This window comes from Leiobunum rupestre, chromosome 11 (assembly GCF_980474605.1).
Source record: "Leiobunum rupestre chromosome 11, qqLeiRupe1.1.hap1, whole genome shotgun sequence".
Taxonomy (NCBI): domain Eukaryota; kingdom Metazoa; phylum Arthropoda; class Arachnida; order Opiliones; family Sclerosomatidae; genus Leiobunum; species Leiobunum rupestre.
Genome location: NC_143394.1, coordinates 30,593,345 through 30,615,276, shown reverse-complemented (window position 1 = coordinate 30,615,276; position 21,932 = coordinate 30,593,345). Strand labels below are relative to the sequence as shown.

The following is a 21,932-nucleotide window of genomic DNA, read 5'->3' as shown; positions in this document are numbered from 1 at the left end:
TAGCTAGGAAAATTGGTCCCCAATGCAAGATAAAAAAATGCGCCCTTGTGACCTGTCAATGTTTGTGCGTCGCTGGCTTCTAATATTTTGATAATGATATCACGGTAATATTACCTGTAAAAATTTACATGTATACGGTCTTCTTTCGTGAGACAGCCGATCGGACAGTCGACTAAGTAAAAGTTTATGGGCCCCATTACTGGGGTGGGCCCCAATGCACCGCATTGCCTGCATTGGCGTATTTACGCCACTGCTTTATACAAACTGTTGCAATTACTGTTAAGTTAAAATTTTACCAAAAACTCACCCCCCCTAGCTACCTATCGTGCATTGGAAAAATTTGAGCGAGCCAGTTTAAGCGATTATTACGCTTTTTATCAGTGACTTTTGAACTTTTACCACAAACCGACGGGACAAAAATCATTGAATTTTGAATAGTACCTCTAGAATTACAGTTTCAATCTGTCTTCCGCGAAACAAATATTTCCAAATTGAGAGCTCTATCGTTGGTCGGTGGCGCCATCCGCTGTTAGCGGAGAGAACTATATCCTATAAAATGTTTAGTATTGTACTAATGTACTTTGAAAGTGATAGATGGCGCCACCGTATAATGATAGAGTTGACGGCTGAGTGTGCCGACTCGAAATTTCAGAATTTCTTTCGCGAAACCCCAACTCACGAACGCGCCAATGTCATTCTAGCGGTACTATTCCCAATTCAATGGCAAAAACGAGGCACGAAAGTCTCAAACACAGATCAGGCCCTCTTTCTAACCCTTGATATTAATATTTCATATTTTATCGATGACGGCTTGCATAAGCATAATGAACTAATAATAACCTCTAAATTCGTTACAATTAGTTGAATAATTCTAACTCGAAAAGAATAAAATATTACACACCGTTTAACATTTAATGTTATTGTGTAGATGCAAAAGTTACAAAATCACATCCTTAATGGGTGATTTTCAAATGAGTATATTTAAATTAAGAAAGTTTCAATAATCAATAATTTTTTATGTAATATTTTTTTTTATGTTTGTTATTTTTTATATATGTTTTTTTTTTAATATTGCTAAAATTCTAAAAATAAGAGAACAACACGCAAGGGCTTACAAGTCAATTATGACTTAGCCCTACAACTCATGTAACCTTATAAGATATATTTAATAAAATAATTGAATTGAATTGAATGTAATAATAATCAGATAAGCTAAAACCGAAGGAACCACACAAGTTAAAGTCAACTAGTGACTTATAAAGCCACTTACCGACGGCCGGGTTAAATTGCAGAGCCCTTTTGAAAAGATGCTGTGATTTCTGAGCGTCACCGATATTATTAAAAAATATGAATTTGTAATTTTCCTATTTTAAATTATTTTTATCGCCTCGTATTATAGTTTAAAAATTAAATTTATCGATAACCGAAAAAATAAACATTTTAAAACACGTCGGGAAGAGGCGTAGACGTTCGCGTTTACGCCTAGAAATAGGTTACTGAAACTCTATAATTAAAGATCCACCCTCGCAATTCAAACGATTCTTTGGCCCTTAAAATATATTTTCTAAAAGCAAATCTGAGTTCAGTAAATTCGCATGTTTTTTAAAAACTGTGTTCTGTTAGTACTATTTGTTACGCCAGGACCGAAATTAAGTTCGGTTTTCTACAAATATTGTTGGTTTTCTTCGCGTCAAGTTCTACAAAGTTAAATTTAAGATTCAATTTTCAATTTATTATAATTTCATTAACCTCTTGAAAATATGACAATACGTTATTTAGAATATCTGTTCCTTTTTTCAGAAAACTATATCATTGTACAAACCAAGCTGATCCGTGAGAATGGATAAAATATATTCACCAAGTGTTGGCTACACAAGCTCTTAATTTTGTTAGTCAAGTTTTTAAGAACTGCTTAGCTCTAAATAACTTTGGACACATCCTTTTCATTAAATGAAACCAAAAGTAAACGAACCGAAGTTATCATACTGCGATACTCCTCATGTTGGAGGCGTTTTCCTTATGAAGTTACATTTTGACCTCGAATTTGAAATTTTGCGTGCTCCTATAGGTCGAAAAAAACCGTTTGTTTTTATGAAACCATTTTTGATACATATAAATAGCTATACCCACAATTCCCAAGCGCAATTTATCGCCGCAAAAAACGGGGATGGAAATTAGCTTTTATTTTACTTGATTTTCTCACCATTTTCATAAGGAAAACGCCCTCCGATTCTGAGCGCTATTTCGATAACTTCTTCCCAATTACTTCTGACGAAACTAAATGATAATATTAGTATTAAGTAGCATTAATAATATAAATTGACATATTTTGTAGTAAAAACGGAATTTTTTAAAGAATTCCGTGTAAATTTCTTCTACAGTTAACGTTCTAATAGATCTGTATTAGTAACTTTTCCGATTTCCACGAAAACCCAATATGCCAAGAACTCATCAATGTATAAGAGCAGGGCACCATTATGTATAGTTTGAACACGACGTTAGTTGAAATATCCAATAATAGAAACCACTAGATCTGGGTACCACCATTTCCCCTTTGAAGAGATGTTACCGTTGTCATTCCTAATCTCAATTTTGACAGGTCAGGAAAATAAACCCGCCGATGAAACATAACTAACTACAAATCAACCTTTACAACAACCAGGTTTACCGGACAATGTAGTTGATACGGCCCAAGAGGGTGAAGACCGCGTTTAAAGAATCGACGAACAAGTAATAAGTTACGAACAAAAGCGTGTCAGAAATAAATGGGAAAGAAGTTTCGTCTGGGTCTTTTGAACTTGAAACATTAATTTTGAGGAATTATATAAAATACTTATCTTTTATGTAGTTTGAAATACAATAGTAAAGTAGATAAATATAGCTTTATCTGCACTGGTGACGATCCAAATATTTTAAGTTACTTGTTATTAATATGAAACTTAAATTTCAAAACTTTATACATAAATACTTTAACATAATATCTTTTAAATGAAAAATACATAAAATCAGAAGTAAATGAACCATGGTGGAGGCGTTTTCCTTATGAAGTTACATTTTTACCTCGAATTTGAAATTTTGCGCGCTCCTAGGCCGAAAAAAAGTTTTTGTTTTTATGAAACCCTTTTTATAAATATAAATAGCTATACCAACAATTCCCAAGCGCAATTTATCGCGTCAAAAGACGGGGTTGGAAATTAGCTTTTATTTGACTTGATTTTATCATCATTATCATAAGGAAAACGCCCTCCGATTCTGAGCGCAATTTCAATAACTTCGGTTCATTTACTTCTGATAAAATTCAAAGCTTACACGTACAAAATTCTTCTAAATTTCGTATGCAATTAAGGTTTATTATCATATTAGCATAAATTAAGCCTATTTTTCATGTGACAGTTAGCTTAAGCAGTAACGAAATAATGCCAGAACCAGAAAGGAAAGTACCCGAGGTGTTTATTTCCGATTTTATTCAAAGTCGGGCGTAATGTAGACCTATATGAGATATGAAATTTCCCAAAATGAGACGTTTCACTACCCATACGATTTGCCATGGCAACCGAAAATGTTTTTGCCCACTTAAAACAAAAATCTCCATTTAAAAAAGCATGGGATTTTCTCGGTTTCACAGGGATAATTAAAAAAAAATTAAAATTTTGAATTTTTTTAAAATCACGAAATGGGTAATTTGGATCACATTTAGGTAAATTTCATCAAGTTTGGGTAGTGAGACCGAGAAAATCACATGCTTTTTTAAATGGAGATTTTTTTGTTTTAAACGGTCAAAAACATTTTCGGTTGCCATGGCAATTCGTATGGGTAGTGCAACGTCTCATTTTGGGAAATTTCATATCTCATATAGGTCTACATTACGCCCGACTTTGAACGAAATCGGCAATAAACACCTCGGGTATTCTCCTTGTAAGTATAGTTTTTACATTTTACAAGCGGCAAATTTCGAGGCTGTGTACGCTTCCATTGTTTTTATCCGAAATGGAACCTTCTTTCGAATTATATATTATATACTTCTGTTAGAACGTAATTCAATATTATGAAATCAATGACGCGTTCAGCCTACATATTTTGGCAAAATCAGCTAATCAAGTAAACTTGGTAGAACTTAACGCGCCAACAGACCCTCAGCTCTCAAGAAAAGTTCGTCCAACTCAAATAAATCACGACCGGCAAGCAGCCGTCCGAAATAGCTGTCGATTGTCAAACTGCACCAGATCAAATTATTGATACAGCTCTTTAAAGAGCAGCCAATTAAAAATACCAAGCGAAACCCACATAATTGGCACCTTTCAAGCATATTACAAAATACACAGGAACCAAATCTTGACGTGGGCACGTAGAGAATGCCCGCGATAGGATGAGGGGGGGGGGTATCAAAATCAGGATAAAAAGGCTCTCCAATGTTACGTAACACTCGCGTTACATATCATCCCAAAGACTTCCATCAAGGAAACCAAAGTCTAATTGGCCAGGAAGACAACAGTGGGCGGTTCCAGTTTCGACCCCCGTTTTTAGCACCTCCGATGCGGTAAATCGCGGTTAGGGGGGAGTGAAGGGATTGAGCCCCCATACGCCGCCCTCCAGATTGACCCTCATAGTAAATGACTACCATATAAAAGCGCCGGTTAGCGGTCACAGCATAATCATCATCTTCCCGACCAACAGCCTCATTTACGGCAGTTCCGCGTTTGATCCAGCCCAATTCATTTTATTAATATCATTAATTTAACGGCCTTTAATTGAGTCTAAAGCTAATCATGACTATCGCCAGAAGTAACGGTAGGTAACTATTTTTATTTCATTTAAGTAAAAAGATAGTTTAATTCATTTTGGTTTCGTTACAAAACGTAAACCGGCGTTAACGTTTTAGCTTTTAGAAGATAGAAAAATATATAGATAGTTACCAAAATCTAGCTATATATTTAGAGTTTTTAAGGTGACAGTGCGTAAATCGGTTAAGCTAGAGCCTTTGGCGAATAACATAAACTGAAGTTAATATCTATTTACTATTAACACGCGTAAAGAGCGATAAATAATAATGATAAATAATAATAATAAATCAGCAAGGCTAACACCCAAAGCACCTCCTTAGGCCTAAGTCATCAAATGACTTTTAAAGCCATTAATTCAGGTGGCTGGGTTCCAATGCGTAGGAGGGTGGTGGCAAGCCCTGCATGCCACGCGAGCCAACAGCTCCCTACATTAACTATTACCGTTAAGCTCTACAAGTTTTTAAACCAAATTTCCGCATGCTAATATTCGCAATTGAAAATCATATATCATCAGCAAATTGTTTCTACGGACATAGCCATTGATTTAGAGCGGAAAAAATAGTGGATTACAAATCGAAATAAAATTCCCAAGAAAGTCACGTCAGCCCGTCGCTTTCCTGATTAATATAAATAGTAAAGACCCCATTTCGAGCGTCCCCGTCACCGATTTGACTGATCTGGGCCATACAACTATCCCCAGATATTTACCCAAGTCATCGCCTCAATTTAAATACCACGAGATTCGCGTGGAAATTTAATTATAGCAACGGTCGAAGTGGCTCACGTAGCTTCCTCTCTGGCCTCCCAAAACGACTCGGATGGAATAAAAGCTGAAAACAATCGCAAATATCATTTTCGCGCAATGTATCGCTTTCTACGTCAAGTATCTTTGTTTCTAGGCAACCAAACATAGGGTCTTTTAGTACCGGTTCCGTTCGAGGGAAACATTAGAAAGGCTTCTGTTTATTATGAAAGAACACGATTCTCAGGAATGTCGTGTCCCGGGGGCCACAAACTTCGAAAGGTGATTTTAAGTATCATCAAAGAGCGAATCTACTCTTGACCCGTCAAACAATATACCCTTATTACAAAAGCCGTCTTTAACTTCAAGAGCATTCTATTGGGTCAGTGACCCGCTTTAAAGTACCTCGGTAATAATGGCAAAAAGGGGTCCTGTATCAAGAAACCGACGCGACATCTCGCGTCACAAACCTTAGATCGCGTCATCGCGTTGACCAATCAGAAAATGTTCCCTCTGACGCGTTCAACCAATCCAACGCTATCAGTCACTCAAATATGCCACGTATTCCAAAGTTTACTGACGCCATCTAACGGTTTAAAATAGCTTGTAAAGCTTTACATTAGGGTTAAGATTCCCCTCCGCGTAAATACCGATTTTGGCTGTATCGCGTTTAAGTTATACATTGTGATCTCAATCTGAATAGGCTCGTTATCATCTCATTAGAAATTCATCAAGGTATTATTCTAACAGCCGGGTTAAGAAAACGGAACTAACATTTAAAGGGGTTTGGCGTACGAATCTTAAGGTCAAGCCCACATAGAAACGTGTAATTTTCTCATATCAAAAGCTCTGACAATCTTGTTCATTTATTTGACAATGAATCGTTCAAAAACAATACTATAAAATACTAGCTTTAATACCCGGCTTCACCCGGGGTCTTAGTTTTAATGAATAGTTGATTTTATAAAATAAAAAGTGGTCTTGCCCAACTTGTTAAAATGTTGCTCTTACGTCACAAGACCCAGCTTTATTAGTGTATTCCTCGCACGAGCGATTTGCACGCGCTCTAGAAAAAGCTATATTCCTCGCGACTGTAGCGCGCGCTCGTAGGCTTGTCAAAGTAAGAGACTGTGACGTAAGAGCAACATTTCAACAAGAAGGCCACGTTACTTTATAAAAAGAACTATTAAATCTGATTTGTAAGAAAGGTAAAGGCTGTAGCAAAAACGCAACACACGTAGCAAAAAGTCCTGAACTACTTAAAAATCTCAACTAAACCTCCCCTTCTACGAAGTCCCTTTTCTTTCACACTAACTCCCCTTCTACGAATTTCACACTAACCCGCTAAAAAGTGTAAAGGTCGGGACGGGCGCGAGGAACTCAAGATAGGAAATAAGGGAAGCAAAGGGGTGGGAGTCGAGAAAAAAAATTGAAAGCCGAGACCAGCCAGTATTTAGATAAGGGAAGCTAAAGTCTAAAGTCGAGTGAAATAAAAATAAAATTTAATTCGATTAATAACCATGTCAGGTATTTTAGGCGCGTTTAGTTGATAATCAGGCCCTGAACACCGAGTTAAAATTTCAAAGTTCAAGAGCTAACCATTCTCGAGTTTTTAGGAACATGACATACAAATAAATAAAAGGACAAACTTTAACTTTGTAAACTGAAAGATCCAATTGTATAAAAAGCCAATCTAACTAACACGTTTCATCCCCAGTTTGCAGCTTGAAACAATTGGCAACGGCTGCCTTGTGCCTCGTGGTCGCGGTACTGTCCATCACGCCGCTGACCAACGGGCAATTCTTCACTAAAACGTCCAAATCGGTGCCGAGAATGGGCAGGAGATCAGACCCGAGGGTCTCCCCTTTGAGCGTAAGTCTCGGTACAAACCAAATTAATTAATTAATTAATTAATAAGCGCGCTATTATCTTTTCGAACTAGTCGGAAAATGGGCCGGCATTGTCGCAAGCCGTTCATTTGGTTCGTCACTTCGACTCTGATGGCGACGGAGCTCTGTCACCCGAGGAGCTGTCCATGGTGCCACTTCTGCGGTTGGCTTTTTCTTCGCCACCCGCCACTAACCAAGACCAAAGAATGCCATTGGATAATCTGAGAAAGCAAATGAATGGTATTGACTTTAGCTTTATTCCATTAAAGACTTAATTAAACCCATTAAATAACACGGTAGTTAATAAAATAAAATTAGTTAGTAAAATTAAATTATTTAATAAAATAAAATTAGTTAGTAAAATTAAATTATTTAATAAAATTAAATTAGTTAGTAAAATTAAATTAGTTATTAAACTTAAATTAGTTAGTAAAATTAAATTAGTTAGTAAAATGAACAGTAAAATTAAATTAGTTAGTAAAATTAAATTAGTAAAATTAAATTAGTTAGTAAAATTAAATTAGTTAGTAAAATTAAATTAGTTAGTAAAATTAAATTAGTTAGTAAAATTAAATTAGTTAGTAAAATTAAATTAGTTAGTAAAATTAAATTAGTTAGTAAAATTAAATTAGTTAGTAAAATTAAATTAGTTAGTAAAATTAAATTAGTTAGTAAAATTAAATTAGTTAGTAAAATTAAATTAGTTAGTAAAATTAAATTAGTTAGTAAAATTAAATTAGTTAGTAAAATTAAATTAGTTAGTAAAATTAAATTAGTTAGTAAAATTAAATTAGTTAGTAAAATTAAATTAGTTAGTAAAATTAAATTAGTTAGTAAAATTAAATTAGTTAGTAAAATTAAATTAGTTAGTAAAATTAAATTAGTTAGTAAAATTAAATTAGTTAGTAAAATTAAATTAGTTAGTAAAATTAAATTAGTTAGTAAAATTAAATTAGTTAGTAAAATTAAATTAGTTAGTAAAATTAAATTAGTTAGTAAAATTAAATTAGTTAGTAAAATTAAATTAGTTAGTAAAATTAAATTAGTTAGTAAAATTAAATTAGTTAGTAAAATTAAATTAGTTAGTAAAATTAAATTAGTTAGTAAAATTAAATTAGTTAGTAAAATTAAATTAGTTAGTAAAATTAAATTAGTTAGTAAAATTAAATTAGTTAGTAAAATTAAATTAGTTAGTAAAATTAAATTAGTTAGTAAAATTAAATTAGTTAGTAAAATTAAATTAGTTAGTAAAATTAAATTAGTTAGTAAAATTAAATTAGTAAAATATAATGGCATTTGAACAACAACATTTTGTTTGGGGTCGAAGTCGGGGCTAATTCAATATAATACAAAATAGCCAATTTTCTACTGGAAAATTGTACTTTAACATCAAAAGAAGAATAATTAGTCCCATTGGTCTTTGTGCAAGAATGACTGTGTTCTATTCTCATACAACAAAATCTTTAAAATTTATCACTGTGTCTGCATGCTTAAAAATAGTAATTTAAACCAAGGGGCTGATCACTACGTGTAATCGGTGTACAGGCTTCCCGAAAAGAGTACGTAATCTTGGCGTAATCCGCATAATATTAGCGTAATATCTACGTAATCCGCGTAATATTGGCGTAATCAGGATAAAATTTACAAACTCCGTGTAATCTCAGCGTAATCTTTACGTACTCCGTGTAATATCGGCGTAGTCAGCGTATTCTTGGCGTACTCCGCGTAATCTTTGCATGATCCGCGTACTCCGCGTAATCCCAGATTACGTAATCGGTGTATAGTCAAATTTGGAGTGAGTAGCCCCTCGATGAAAACTGACTGTAAATATTAAAATTAGTTTTAATGGCGACTTCAAGAATAGTAGATTCCCCAGTGGCGGCGCCAGGAATTTTCGCGAGGGTAGGTAAACCAAATAAATGGGACCCTGACCCGGGACCCCCCCTTTTCGAAATGCTTCAATAAAATAAAGTAGTCAAGAATGTATTTATTTATACTCAGGGAGAATGAATATGTCGAGACTATCGACGGACACGTTGAGGCCCTAACCCCGTCACGCTCGGGGGGGGGGGGGGGGAAGGAGGCGGTCTTATTTTTTGCGTCCTCGCAGCAGCGTTAATCGCGTCGAAAAACGTAATTTTTAAGAACCAATGAGATTGCAGTATTATTGGATTTTATTAAAGCGGAGGAGCATACCGGGGGCCCCAACGGGTGGAAATTGGAATTGGAGAAACGCTAAAAATAATCTCGACATATTCATTCTCCCTGAGTATAAATAAATACATTCTTGAGTAGTGATGTACATGACGAACAAACAAGCTCTAACAACAGTAAAACGAGTCCAAATATAACAGAACTGGTTTTATTTACTAGGAGATACCTCAAAAATTTCTAAATACATTATCGACAGTTGTTTCATTGTTATTTATAAATAATTTTATCTCTTGGGACAATTTTGAGACCCTTTCTAGATTAATTTGGGGCCCCTTATAGGGTGATTTTGGGGCCCCTCAAAATTTTAAGGTAGGCAGTGTTCTACCTGGCCTACCCCCTAGCGCCGCCACTGAGATTCCCACCTATCTTTCAAACTAATTAGTGCTTATTCAAAATTGGTTGTATTTTGTGGCAGCTCTTTTGAACGGCGAGAGGGGCTTGACTTCCGCTTTGGACGACCCATTGGAATGGGACAAGAAACGACGATAAATATCACGAACATGACTAGAAATGGAAATGGCATGGGAAACGGAACCTTTGTAAATAAGAAATAAAAAATATATACCACGTGCCTTGTTGTTGCGATGTGCGAAAGAGATAAAACATCTCTAAATTAAATTATTGTATTTATTAAATTATTTATAATTATCTTAATGTTGGATATGGAGAAATAAAAAAGCTATTTATGATCTTTCAATTTGCTTTGGTCTAATGTTTGTGACATATTTTAATATTATACTATCTAGTTAATATTAATTTTAGTATAAATAGTGAATTTTATTACTATATTTAAAGTTATTGGGCGTAAAACAGTCTTAAACAGGTTTGAAAACCATTTGAATACTGATTTAAAACGCACTTTTATATAGAAGAAGAAGGATTTACTGATATATTTTAAAGGTGAACGGTCAAGCTTTAACCAGTTATATAGCCCTATAGCCCATTAAAAACTAAAATTTATGGCGAAAACCGCATCAAAAAATATTGAGTGGTTAATTTTTAATAAAATAAAGAAATTTCGGGAAATCGAAAAACGCGCGTCCGCCGCGACACCTGGTGAGAAGTCGGTGAGACAGAAAAACAACGTAAAAGCGCGCGCTGCTGAAGACGCAAAAAATTTGTTTCGCACGCGCGGCGCGTTCCAGTTTTAAGAGACTTAAACCGAAATTGCGCGATTTCAAAAGTTAGGATAGTTCGCAAATCGCTCATACGGGGTTAGGGGCGCTGGCGGAAGCCCCTAAGATGGCGGCGAAAATTCAAACCCAAACACCTGGCGTTATTTTTCGTTTCAAATTTTTGGGCCAAAAGCTATTTTTTCAAGACAAAAAAAGGTACGTGTTAGTATATTGAACGTCTGGTTAATCCTTTGATACGGAAATAAGGCCATATTTGGAAAAGCTTGGCCGTTCCCCTTTAAGATGAAAATCTATACGCAACCAAACGTTTCGATAGGTGGCGCGAGCGTTGCGTCAAAAAAAAGGCCCGTTACCACGGACGCTTGTAGCTTGAAAATTAATAGCTTGAGATATTTCTATTTGCGTGAAATTAATTTTAATTAAGAATTTCGCACTAAGCGCCACATGCCAATAGCTTAGTGTTTCCACGGAATGTTTAAAGGTTATCTCATTTCGTTTCGGCTTCAGAGATTTTAAGAATATATTTCTGCTTACATTTTTAATAATCATTGCGTCAAAATCAACCCTCTACGGGACCCATGGTGACATCTGGGATTGAGGTATTGCACTACGATTTCCAAAGTAGCTCTCCATTGGCTGACGGCAGTCAGTTGAAACGACGCGCTAAACTTGGCTTGAGCGTGGAAATATCTAGTTGGATTTGATCGGCTCTAGAAGCTTGTTCCAATCTATTCTCGCAAGCGCGAGCTACAAGGTAAAGCTCAAGTGATCGTGGAAACTGGAATGATTATAGCGGGAGCGTATATTTTACAATATTTCTCGCTCGAGCCGAATTTTACAAGCTACAAGCCTTCGTGGAACCCGACTTTAGGGAAATATGAAACACTACGCTAATCAATGGTAAAATCGTGTCTACCCCCTTTTGTTTCCCTTTGCTACGCCAGCGCCCCAGTGGCAGGGAGTAAAAACATTTAATTCCGGAAAATTATCACGTGTTTCTGGTTAGTTTTACTCCATTCCACTAGATGGCGTCACGATACTAGTGTACGGCCTCCCGAAAAACTTGCATAGCTATATAGGATCTCTGATTCTAAAACGCGTTAAATTTGAAGCCGTAAATATTTACTATTAAATATATTAATTTATTGGTTTTTAACGCTGTAAGTTATATTGATAATAAAATTAAATATTGCTTGTGTGTTCTTCTCATTTCTAAACTACAAAATCATTCTGTATTCTACTAAATTTGGTATTTGTTACGTAATAATAAATTATCCTCTACTAGGTCAAAGTTACACTTGTAAGTTACTTCTTTCATCACATAATTTAAAGGCTCGACACACCTTTTGATTTTCCTACATCTGTCACGTCCTCTTCAATTAAACGTCCATTTGTTAATAACATAATCTCAACACTTGCATAACTTTAATAAACTAAACAATTAAGTAACGTAGTTAGTTCGGGAATTGTTAAGCCTTTGAGATTTTTCTTTCACGACGCGAAAACCGGCTTCGGAAAATCAGCTGATAACGGCTTTGGCTACCCAGGCTTCGGTTCGTCTTCCCCCTCAAACTTTGTTCATAAAGATTCCGCTTGGTGGCGCTTCTGAAACTTTTGGATGCGAATTAAGAATATTATAAGGATGAAATATTAATTAATATAAAATATTTAATTTCAACTAGGAGTATTATATTCCTAGATTTCAAGGTTTTTTCCGTTAAAATTCAATCTTCCAAAGTTCGTCAGCGCAGCGTCTGCTATAACCATAGAAATCTCATAGGTAACTAGAATGCTGCCGTGTAACTGGCAAATGGGCCAAACGCCGTGGCAGACGATAGCCAGATCTCAGCCAATCAGAGCTCAAAGAGTGGTTCTGCCAAGAATTTAATGTCACCAGAGAGAATGACGTCACCTATCTCCCGCTATAGTAGCGGATCCAAGGAGGATTATTATCCTCCTTGGCGGAACCACTCTACGGCCTCTCATTGGCTGAAGGTTCAAGGCGAACTGGCGTCAAGCTCGGCCGTAGGCGGCAGCATTCTAGTTACCTATGAGATTTCTATGGATATAACAAATCCAAAGGCTTAGAGCTCTTTTAAACCTCAATTTTGTGTTAATTTTGGCTTAATTTCAAATTAGACCTTCAACGTTAACCAAAATAAAGATATTTGAGCTCTTGGTTTGGCTTCTCTAGAGTTTCTGGAGGGGAAAAATTCTGAAGGTGAATTTTATTTACCTCGTCTAGTGCGGCCATCATTTAGTCGAATTTGAAACAAGCAATGTTATGTTTATCTTATTTAACCTCGAACACTAGATGTCTTTAAAATCGTACGTCGGACTAAAAATACTATTGCCCCTAGTAGCCTTGCACGGTTCCTAGGAACTTTGCACCTAGGAGCAACAAACACACCAGCCCCACACAAGGAGAACGCAGCTAGCCCTTAAACACGCTAACGCCGTGTTGTGTACAAATCTCATTGTACGAATCTTTACGCTGAACGTTTTACGGAAAGGGGGAAGATAATTTTCGAATTTTCCCCTTCCGATGGCAGCAGGCGCTGAAGCGCTAAACCAATGAAAACTGTACGTAAGAAAATGCATGATTTTTGACGGGTTGCGTTCTCCTAGTGTGGGGTGCTGCGTTTGTTGCTCCTAGTTTGCACTCCTCCTGTCTCTTCACCAAGATACAATAAGGGTGGGGGTAAATTGAGTAATACGTCGTAGACGACATCTGTGAGTCAATGATACTACTTTAGTTACAAACATTCCAAAAAATTATATTGCAAAATAATATAGCATCTTATTTTTTAATAATATTTAATTTTATTACATAATTAAAAATTATAAGAGTAATATAATTCAAATGAATCATTTTTAATATTTAGTTTATAAGTAATATATAATTTTTAATACAAATTACCAATACTTGTTATTTAAATTAAAGTTGAACATTGAATTCATTTAATGAATATAAATATTATTATTTATTACTTAAAATTTTAAAATACCTTTGAAGTCCTTTCCATATGTTGAGAAGATGTGTTGGGTAAAATACTTCGTTCTCAGTATTTAGAATAAAATGCTAAAAACTTGCTAGAATAAGTATTTAAAATAAAATACTAAATACACTTTGAAAAAATTATTTAAAATAAAATACTAAATAGAGTCACAAAATTACCATCATATGTTGGATTGTAATATGATTATGGTTAAAAGTATTTTATTTTTAAATTTCGGTATTTGGCAACAAAATACTAAATACTTTTTCAAAAAAGTATTTAAAATAAAATACGAAATACTGAAAATGTATTTAAAATAAAATACGAAATACTGAAAATGTATTTAAAATAAAATACGAAATACTTAAAATGTATTTAAAATAGTGTTTAAAATACAGCTTAGCGAAAAGCAAAATTTGTCTGTTCCGATTTGAGAGCTTCAAATACCCCAATGATAAGATCAATTAAGATTGCGATTAAATATATTTTTATTCAGTATACATTTTCATTGATATTCGACCATACAGTATTCTAAAAAATGCCTATAATTTCGCAAATTTAAAGTCGAGACTGTCGATCGCTCTTTTGGTTTGGTTCATTGAGAATACGTAAGATGGCGTCGTAAGCGTACAATCGATTGGTTGGAGCATTTGCGGAGCGGAGGATTCCCTCAGTGTCGTTCGTTTCCTCGTCGATAGATGTCGCCGAGTCCACGTCGTTCAGAGCGTACCTCAGTGGACCCATACTTCTCTTTCGGTTGTAGTTGAAACAGCAGGCCCTGAACATTTGGGTTCCGCAGGCGTTCTTGCACTCTGGTCCGCAAACGTTGCAGGAAATCCGGCCAGACACTTCCTCGACCAGGAAGAAGGCGGATAGCACGACTACCACGGTCGCTCCTGCTCGAAATAGTACACCAATTTTGTTTCAAATCCATCTCTCCGCCAACATAGAAATACGTTAACCAAAAGATATGATTATAATTGTTTTACTATATAAACTAAATTGTAAACCATTAAAATCGTTCCATAACAAGCGCTCCGACTTCTTTTTAACGTAACTAGCGCCAATAACCCTAGCTTCGGTTAAACCTGGTACCAAGAATATTACATATTATTGGCCGCGTGTTTTGGTTGCGGTAGAAACTTCCGGCAAAGCAAATCAGAATAACCTTAAACGGTTAACGCAACCCGGTCTCTCTTTAAAAACGAGAGGCGCAAAAGTTCCACTAGACGGAGCTACACCTTCCATTCCTGGGGCTTTATATTCTTTGATCAAAGTTGGCCGTGGCTATAGTTAGCAGGTTACTCGTATTGGTCTCCGTTACCATAGAAATATAGTTTTAGACGAAAGCGTGGGAGTTACTTCAACTTTCCACTATCTTGAAACTAATACAAGATACAATTTATGTAAATGTTTAAGATGAAATGTATAAACTTCAATCTATTCGTCGAAGAGAAAGCTAAAAGCAACTTGGCGCTATGGCTCAAGAAATATTTTTAGATTCATGTCCGTAAACAATACGGCTCTTAGCAACGCTTTTAACACTTTATCCCTAAGGGCTCCCGCCTTTATCCACAAAACCTTCCAAGAATTTGGCTTAGAAGGACCATCGATATCTCAACCGAAAGGAAATGCCATGCATTCGGTAGCCGGCTATGAATTTTGAAAATCGGGGGCCCATTTTAGTAATTTTTGGAGATTTTCGACTTTAAATGTACTTACTTATTTTTTAAATTAAGATTGACTTGGGTGAAAATTATATTTTCAGTTAGTACTGATCATTTCTAAACTATGATTTCGGTTGCATTAAGAAATTTTAATTTTAAGTGAGATTTAACCCGCGTACGCACTATTGTGATATTTGTATGATGTTCATTGATAACACTGATTTTCACTGAATGACAAGGTTGTTGACAAAGTGCATTCCTTTTAGGATGTTATAGTGTACTTATCAAGTTAATTATTTCCAACACCAGATAACTCGGAAAATTCGGTTTTTCTAAAAATTAATTTAAATAAACGTGTTCGCGTTTCGCTACCTTATTTCCAAAACCAAATAACTCGGAAAATTCGGTTTGTCTAAAAATTAATTTAAATTAACGTGTTCACGTTTCGCTACCTTATTTCCAAAACCAGATAACTCGGAAGAATCGGTTTGTCTAAAAATTAATTTAAATTAATGTGTTCGCGTTTCGCTACATTATTTCCAAAACCAGATAACTCGGAAAATTCGGTTTATCTAAAAATTAATTTAAATTAATGTGTTCGCGTTTCGCTACATTATTTCCAAAACCAGATAACTCGGAAAAATCGGTTTGTCTAAAAATTAATTTAAATTAACGTGTTCACGTTTCGCTACCTTATTTCCAAAACCAGATAACTCGGAAAAATCGGTTTGTCTAAAAATTAATTTAAATTAACGTGTTCACGTTTCGCTACCTTATTGCCACAACCAGATAACTCGGAAAATTCGGTTTGTCTAAAAATTAATTTACATTAACGCGTTTCAAAAAATTCATTTTAGATAAAATTCCTCTTGGGTTTATTAAGTTAATGTACAAGATGATTGGAAATTTGTTCACATTTAAACTTAATATTTAAAATATATAATAATAATAATAATAATAATAATCAGCTAGGCTAATACCCAAGGCACCACCCTAGCGACTTTTATTTCCATTATTTCAGGTAGGCGGTTATAATGCGTAGGAGGGTGTTGGCAAGCCCTTCATGCCATGCAAGCCAACAGCTCCCTACACTTACTATTACCGTTAACCACTACAATTTTTTTTGTAAAAGTGCTAACCACTTCACCACCACTACATCGGGGGGATTGTGTGCACTTAATTGTCCTTGACATCTTGTTAAGTTTAAGATCACAGAGAAAGCGATTGCCAAACCGCGTAAGTTCAAGATGTAACGAAACGAAAATACGCATTCAATAATAACTCTAGGGAATCTCTTGACTCTTAAGTTTTTTTTTCCATCGAATCCCAACCACTCAAATCCACTCACTACCTCTACTTTGATCCATATGTATGGTTTTGATTTTCTCCGAAGTAACCGAGGTTTTCAAAAAAATAAGCCTTCCACGTTTTTTATATACCTATATATTATTCTATTTTCCACGGACCTATTGGGTACAACAAAATTTCGTTTAATTAAAATATCTAGCATTTAAAGTGAGTAGAACCCTCCTTGTTTGGTAGGGTGCGCCATAGCTTCTCTCTTTTCCCGCTCATGGCGCTAGTCTAGAACCAGAGTAGAAACACCCAATTCTTCTATTCGAGGAAGCGTGCCCGCCCTGAAGAGGTTTTCTCACTTGCAACTTTTATTGTTTCATATTTAGTGTTTATTTTTAAATGCACCCTTAATTAACGTATAAACAACAATATCCGAGCTATAAATTAATCATTTTCATTATAGTTTGGATATGTATTCAAATATAATTTCTTAATAATGAGGTACGTGGTTTTAGATCTAGTAGATATGAGAAATTAAAGCACGACTTTTAGAGGGATGATCCTTCAAAAGCCACTGTAATTAACACTACGTATAACACGTGGTTAGTAAAATGAGGGGAGGGAATTATGTTTTGCCCCAAATTCCTGGAAAGGTTATACTTCCTATAAGAGGGTAAAATTCTTCGTAAGGAATATGGTCGAAAATCTACATTACCAAGAGTGTAAACTCCGCAGGCCATATTAGAAGGATGCCGGAACTAGAAAGACGGAACTGTTCTTCAGGCTAGCTGATGGTCAAGTGTGAAGCACCACTGGACAGTGGTCCTCCTTTTATAGCCAGAAATTCTGGGAATCCACTGACGCTAGACGCGCAACATGGTATTTCTAGTCGAAGAATACGCTTCTAATTACATTGACGCTGAAGTCATTGATAATATTTACTAATTCGTACATTTTGTTTCGGGCCGAAGGACCTTACGAAATCTTCGGGGATATTTTCTATACGTAAACAGAAGCTTCAAGTTACGATTATATTAATAATAAATTATATATTGAAGAATATTTAATTATTTTGCTCGTACGCGAAATATTTGATGAAAATGCGTTTGCTATTTCGCAAAAGGTAAGTGTTAATTTTACAGATAGAGTTCCGCATTTTACTCTAATAAATTTTTCCCTTTGGGTGGGTTTGTTTATTTTAACCACCCAAATTAAAACAGACTCTCAAATTGTCTAGCAAACAAACCTACCTACGATTTACTTCCAAAATGAAACTTTCAGAGATTTATATAAATATTAATCTATAATAGACCTATATCGGTTTATATGAATTTAATTTGGTGACATCGCGCGGAAAATTTTTATATATCAAAGATAAATAAAAGTTCAAAAATTGTAAAATCTTCTGCCGCCATGAAGGCATATCTTGATGAAATGAAGAATATCTCGATGAAATGAAGGCATATCTTGATGAAATGAAGACATATCTCGATGAAATGAAGGCATATCTTGATGAAATGAAGACATATCTCGATGAAATGAAGGCATATCTTGATGAAATGAAGGCATATCTTGAGGAAATGAAGACACATTAAAAATTCGGTCTTTGCAACATTTATATACGAATATTTAAGAATTTTTTAGATCTAAGTTTAAAGTTTTTTAAGGTACTTAACTATTTCTTTCTTGATTAATATTTAATTTTATTTTATGTAATTAATTTAATTAACAGAAAATTTAATCACTACATTAGGTTGAAAATAAATTACGCAAACTAATGAAATTTACTAAATAAGATCATTAAATATTCAAATATTTAATCATTAATTAAATAATGAAATTTTCACATAATTAAAATATGACGAAGGTTTGTTTTTAATGTTTTTAAAAATGCACAGAAAACTCCAAAAACCTTTCTTCTAGAGCAAAAGTTTAGATTTTTGTCTTTTTAACCATTAGGATTAGCTTTGTTTTTAATTTAATATTTCCAAACGAGAGTGGGAGCTTTTACGGAATCAAAGTGAGCGATTCTCGGGGGATGCGAAATTCAACCCGGCTTTGAGAGCCCGAAAATACAATTAGGAGAAAATTCGGACGAAAACTTGGTAAAATTTTAAATATTCATAAAGTTTGCCGAATAATTATTCTCAACGGAAAAAACGACGCAATCCCTCACGATAAAAATTTCCGAGTTCACTTTAAATTATTTCGTTTCATACGTTGGAACACTCTAGAGAAGAACCCAAAGCTTACCTCACTGTGCGTCAAAATTAGCGAAAGAGTTTCGACATTTCAACCTACAATATACTTTTTAAATAAACTATTTGAAGTGTCTAATTGCTATATACATATAACTTTCATAATATTATTAATATTATTCCAACTTCCATTACTTATAATGATGTTTCATTACTCATTTGTTCCCTTTAGCAAAAGTTCATTAACTTCCGCCTTTATACTATAGAAGTGTTTAAGTGGACCTTAGGGATTGCAGATTTCCGCGAAAAGTTGACTAAATATTAACTTCGAAGAAAACTTACCAGAAATTGAAAAATTGGGCGTAGATTCGAGGATGTAAGTAAACCATTAAAATTATAATCCCTCTAATGACAGCGGGGAAAAAATTACCAAGTCTAAATTATGCAAATTATTCCAAAGAATAGGGGTAGATTAGGTCTTCTACGATGTCAAAATGAATTTTGAGACTTTGATATTTCTCAGAATCGTTATAAATCTTATATAACACACGAAATCAAATTTGGGAACTTTATCTCTCCTCCCCCAGATATGGACTTTAAAACTAAAATAATAAAAATTGAGATATTTCTTGATACAAACACACGTAACCTAATTACTTATAAGTAAGCCTCTGTATAACATTTCCATAAACCAAAATATCAATGAGATTTTGTTTCACACTGAACATACATCAAGTGAACCGCATTTAAAATATTGATAACATTTTGTATATAATTAATTTCTTATTGTATTTCATATTATTGTATTTGTATTTCATATTATTGTATTTGTATTTCATATTATTGTATTTCATATTATTGTATTTGTATTTCATATTATTGTATTTCATATTATTGTATTTGTATTTCATATTATTGTATTTGTATTTCATATTATTGTTTTTGTATTTCATATTATTGTATTTGTATTTCATATTATTTTATTTGTATTTCATATTATTGTATTTGTATTTCATATTATTGTATTTGTATTTCATATTATGGTATTTGTATTTCATATTATTGTATTTGTATTTCATATTATGGTATTTGTATTTCATATTATTGTTTTTGTATTTGTATTTCATATTATTGTATTTGTATTTCATATTATTTTATCTGTATTTCATATTATTGTATTTGTATTTCATATTATTGTATTTGTATTTCATATTATGGTATTTGTATTTCATATTATTGTATTTGTATTTCATATTATGGTATTTGTATTTCATATTATTGTATTTGTATTTCATATTATTGTATTTGTATTTCATATTATTGTATTTGTATTTCATATTATGGTATTTGTATTTCATATTATTGTATTTGTATTTCATATTATTGTATTTCATATTATTGTATTTGTATTTCATATTATTGTATTTGTATTTCATATTATTGTATTTGTATTTCATATTATTGTATTTGTATTTCATATTATTGTATTTGTATTTCATATTATTTTATCTGTATTTCATATTATTGTATTTGTATTTCATATTATTGTATTTGTATTTCATATTATGGTATTTGTATTTCATATTATTGTATTTGTATTTCATATTATGGTATTTGTATTTCATATTATTGTATTTGTATTTCATATTATTGTATTTATATTTCATATTATTGTATTTGTATTTCATATTATTGTATTTGTATTTCATATTATTGTATTTGTATTTCATATTATGGTATTTGTATTTCATATTATTGTATTTGTATTTCATATTATGGTATTTGTATTTCATATTATTTTATTTGTATTTCATATTATGGTATTTGTATTTCATATTATTGTATTTGTATTTCATATTATTGTATTTGTATTTCATATTATTTTATTTGTATTTCATATTATTGTATTTGTATTTCATATTATTGTATTTGTATTTAATATTATGGTATTTGTATTTCATATTATTGTATTTGTATTTCATATTATGGTATTTGTATTTCATATTATTGTATTTGTATTTCATATTATTGTTTTTGTATTTCATATTATTGTATTTGTATTTCATATTATTGTATTTGTATTTCATATTATTTTATTTGTATTTCATATTATTGTATTTGTATTTCATATTATGGTATTTGTATTTCATATTATTTTATTTGTATTTCATATTATTGTATTTGTATTTCATATTATTGTATTTGTATTTCATATTATTGTATTTGTATTTCATATTATTGTATTTGTATTTCATATTATTGTATTTGTATTTCATATTATTGTATTTCATATTATTGTATTTGTATTTCATATTATTGTATTTCATATTATTGTATTTGTATTTCATATTATGGTATTTGTATTTCATATTATTGTATTTGTATTTCATATTATGGTATTTGTATTTCATATTATGGTATTTGTATTTCATATTATTGTATTTATATTTCATATTATTGTATTTGTATTTCATATTATTGTATTTGTATTTCATGTTATTGTATTTATATTTCATTTTTGTTGTATCGTTATTTCATTTTCGTTGTATTTTTATTTCATTTTCGTTGTATTTTTATTTCATTTTTGTAATGTTTTGTTTTTACTAGTCCTGTATTAATTGGTTGTGTATTCTTTTAAGTTTCTTTTAATATTTGTATTGAGCATTTTTCAATTTTTATTTTATTATTTCCGTAACGTCGATGGGATTATTGACCTATCCTCGGATTCTTAGTTACTCCTACACTAAAAGAGTGGGGAAATTCTTTTCCGACCGAAATGGTCCCTTTTTGAGAATGCTCCAGTCCAACTACTGCCTTTTTGTGCTTTAGTTCTTTAGTTCTTTTATTGCTCAACAAGAGGTCTAAGACCCATCACGTTAAGACAGTGGACAATACAAATTATACATATACAGAGAAAAAATTATACAGTTTGTATGTACAGGAAAACAGTACAATGTGAGGGAGATACAAGGGAAATAAAACAAAATAAAGGAGTTATATATTACATTAT

General features: G+C 33.0%; 2 protein-coding genes across 2 annotated transcripts; one reads left to right on the top strand and one right to left on the bottom strand.

The window, feature by feature from the left end:
- The first annotated feature begins 4,679 nt into the window (after positions 1–4,679).
- Positions 4,680–10,323, top strand: LOC149922232 (uncharacterized). Its single transcript, XM_090163786.1, has 4 exons — positions 4,680–4,788; positions 7,241–7,395; positions 7,466–7,652; positions 10,042–10,323. The coding sequence occupies exons 1-4, from the start codon at positions 4,767–4,769 to the stop codon at positions 10,113–10,115; spliced, it is 438 nt and encodes a 145-aa protein (XP_090019912.1). The 5' UTR covers positions 4,680–4,766; the 3' UTR covers positions 10,116–10,323.
- Positions 10,324–14,238: 3,915 nt separating this feature from the next.
- Positions 14,239–17,535, bottom strand: Trissin (trissin). Its single transcript, XM_090163587.1, has 2 exons — positions 17,440–17,535; positions 14,239–14,657 (listed from the first exon to the last, which is right to left on the bottom strand). The coding sequence occupies exons 1-2, from the start codon at positions 17,462–17,464 to the stop codon at positions 14,320–14,322; spliced, it is 363 nt and encodes a 120-aa protein (XP_090019713.1). The 5' UTR covers positions 17,465–17,535; the 3' UTR covers positions 14,239–14,319.
- Between the last annotated feature and the right edge of the window lie 4,397 nt (positions 17,536–21,932).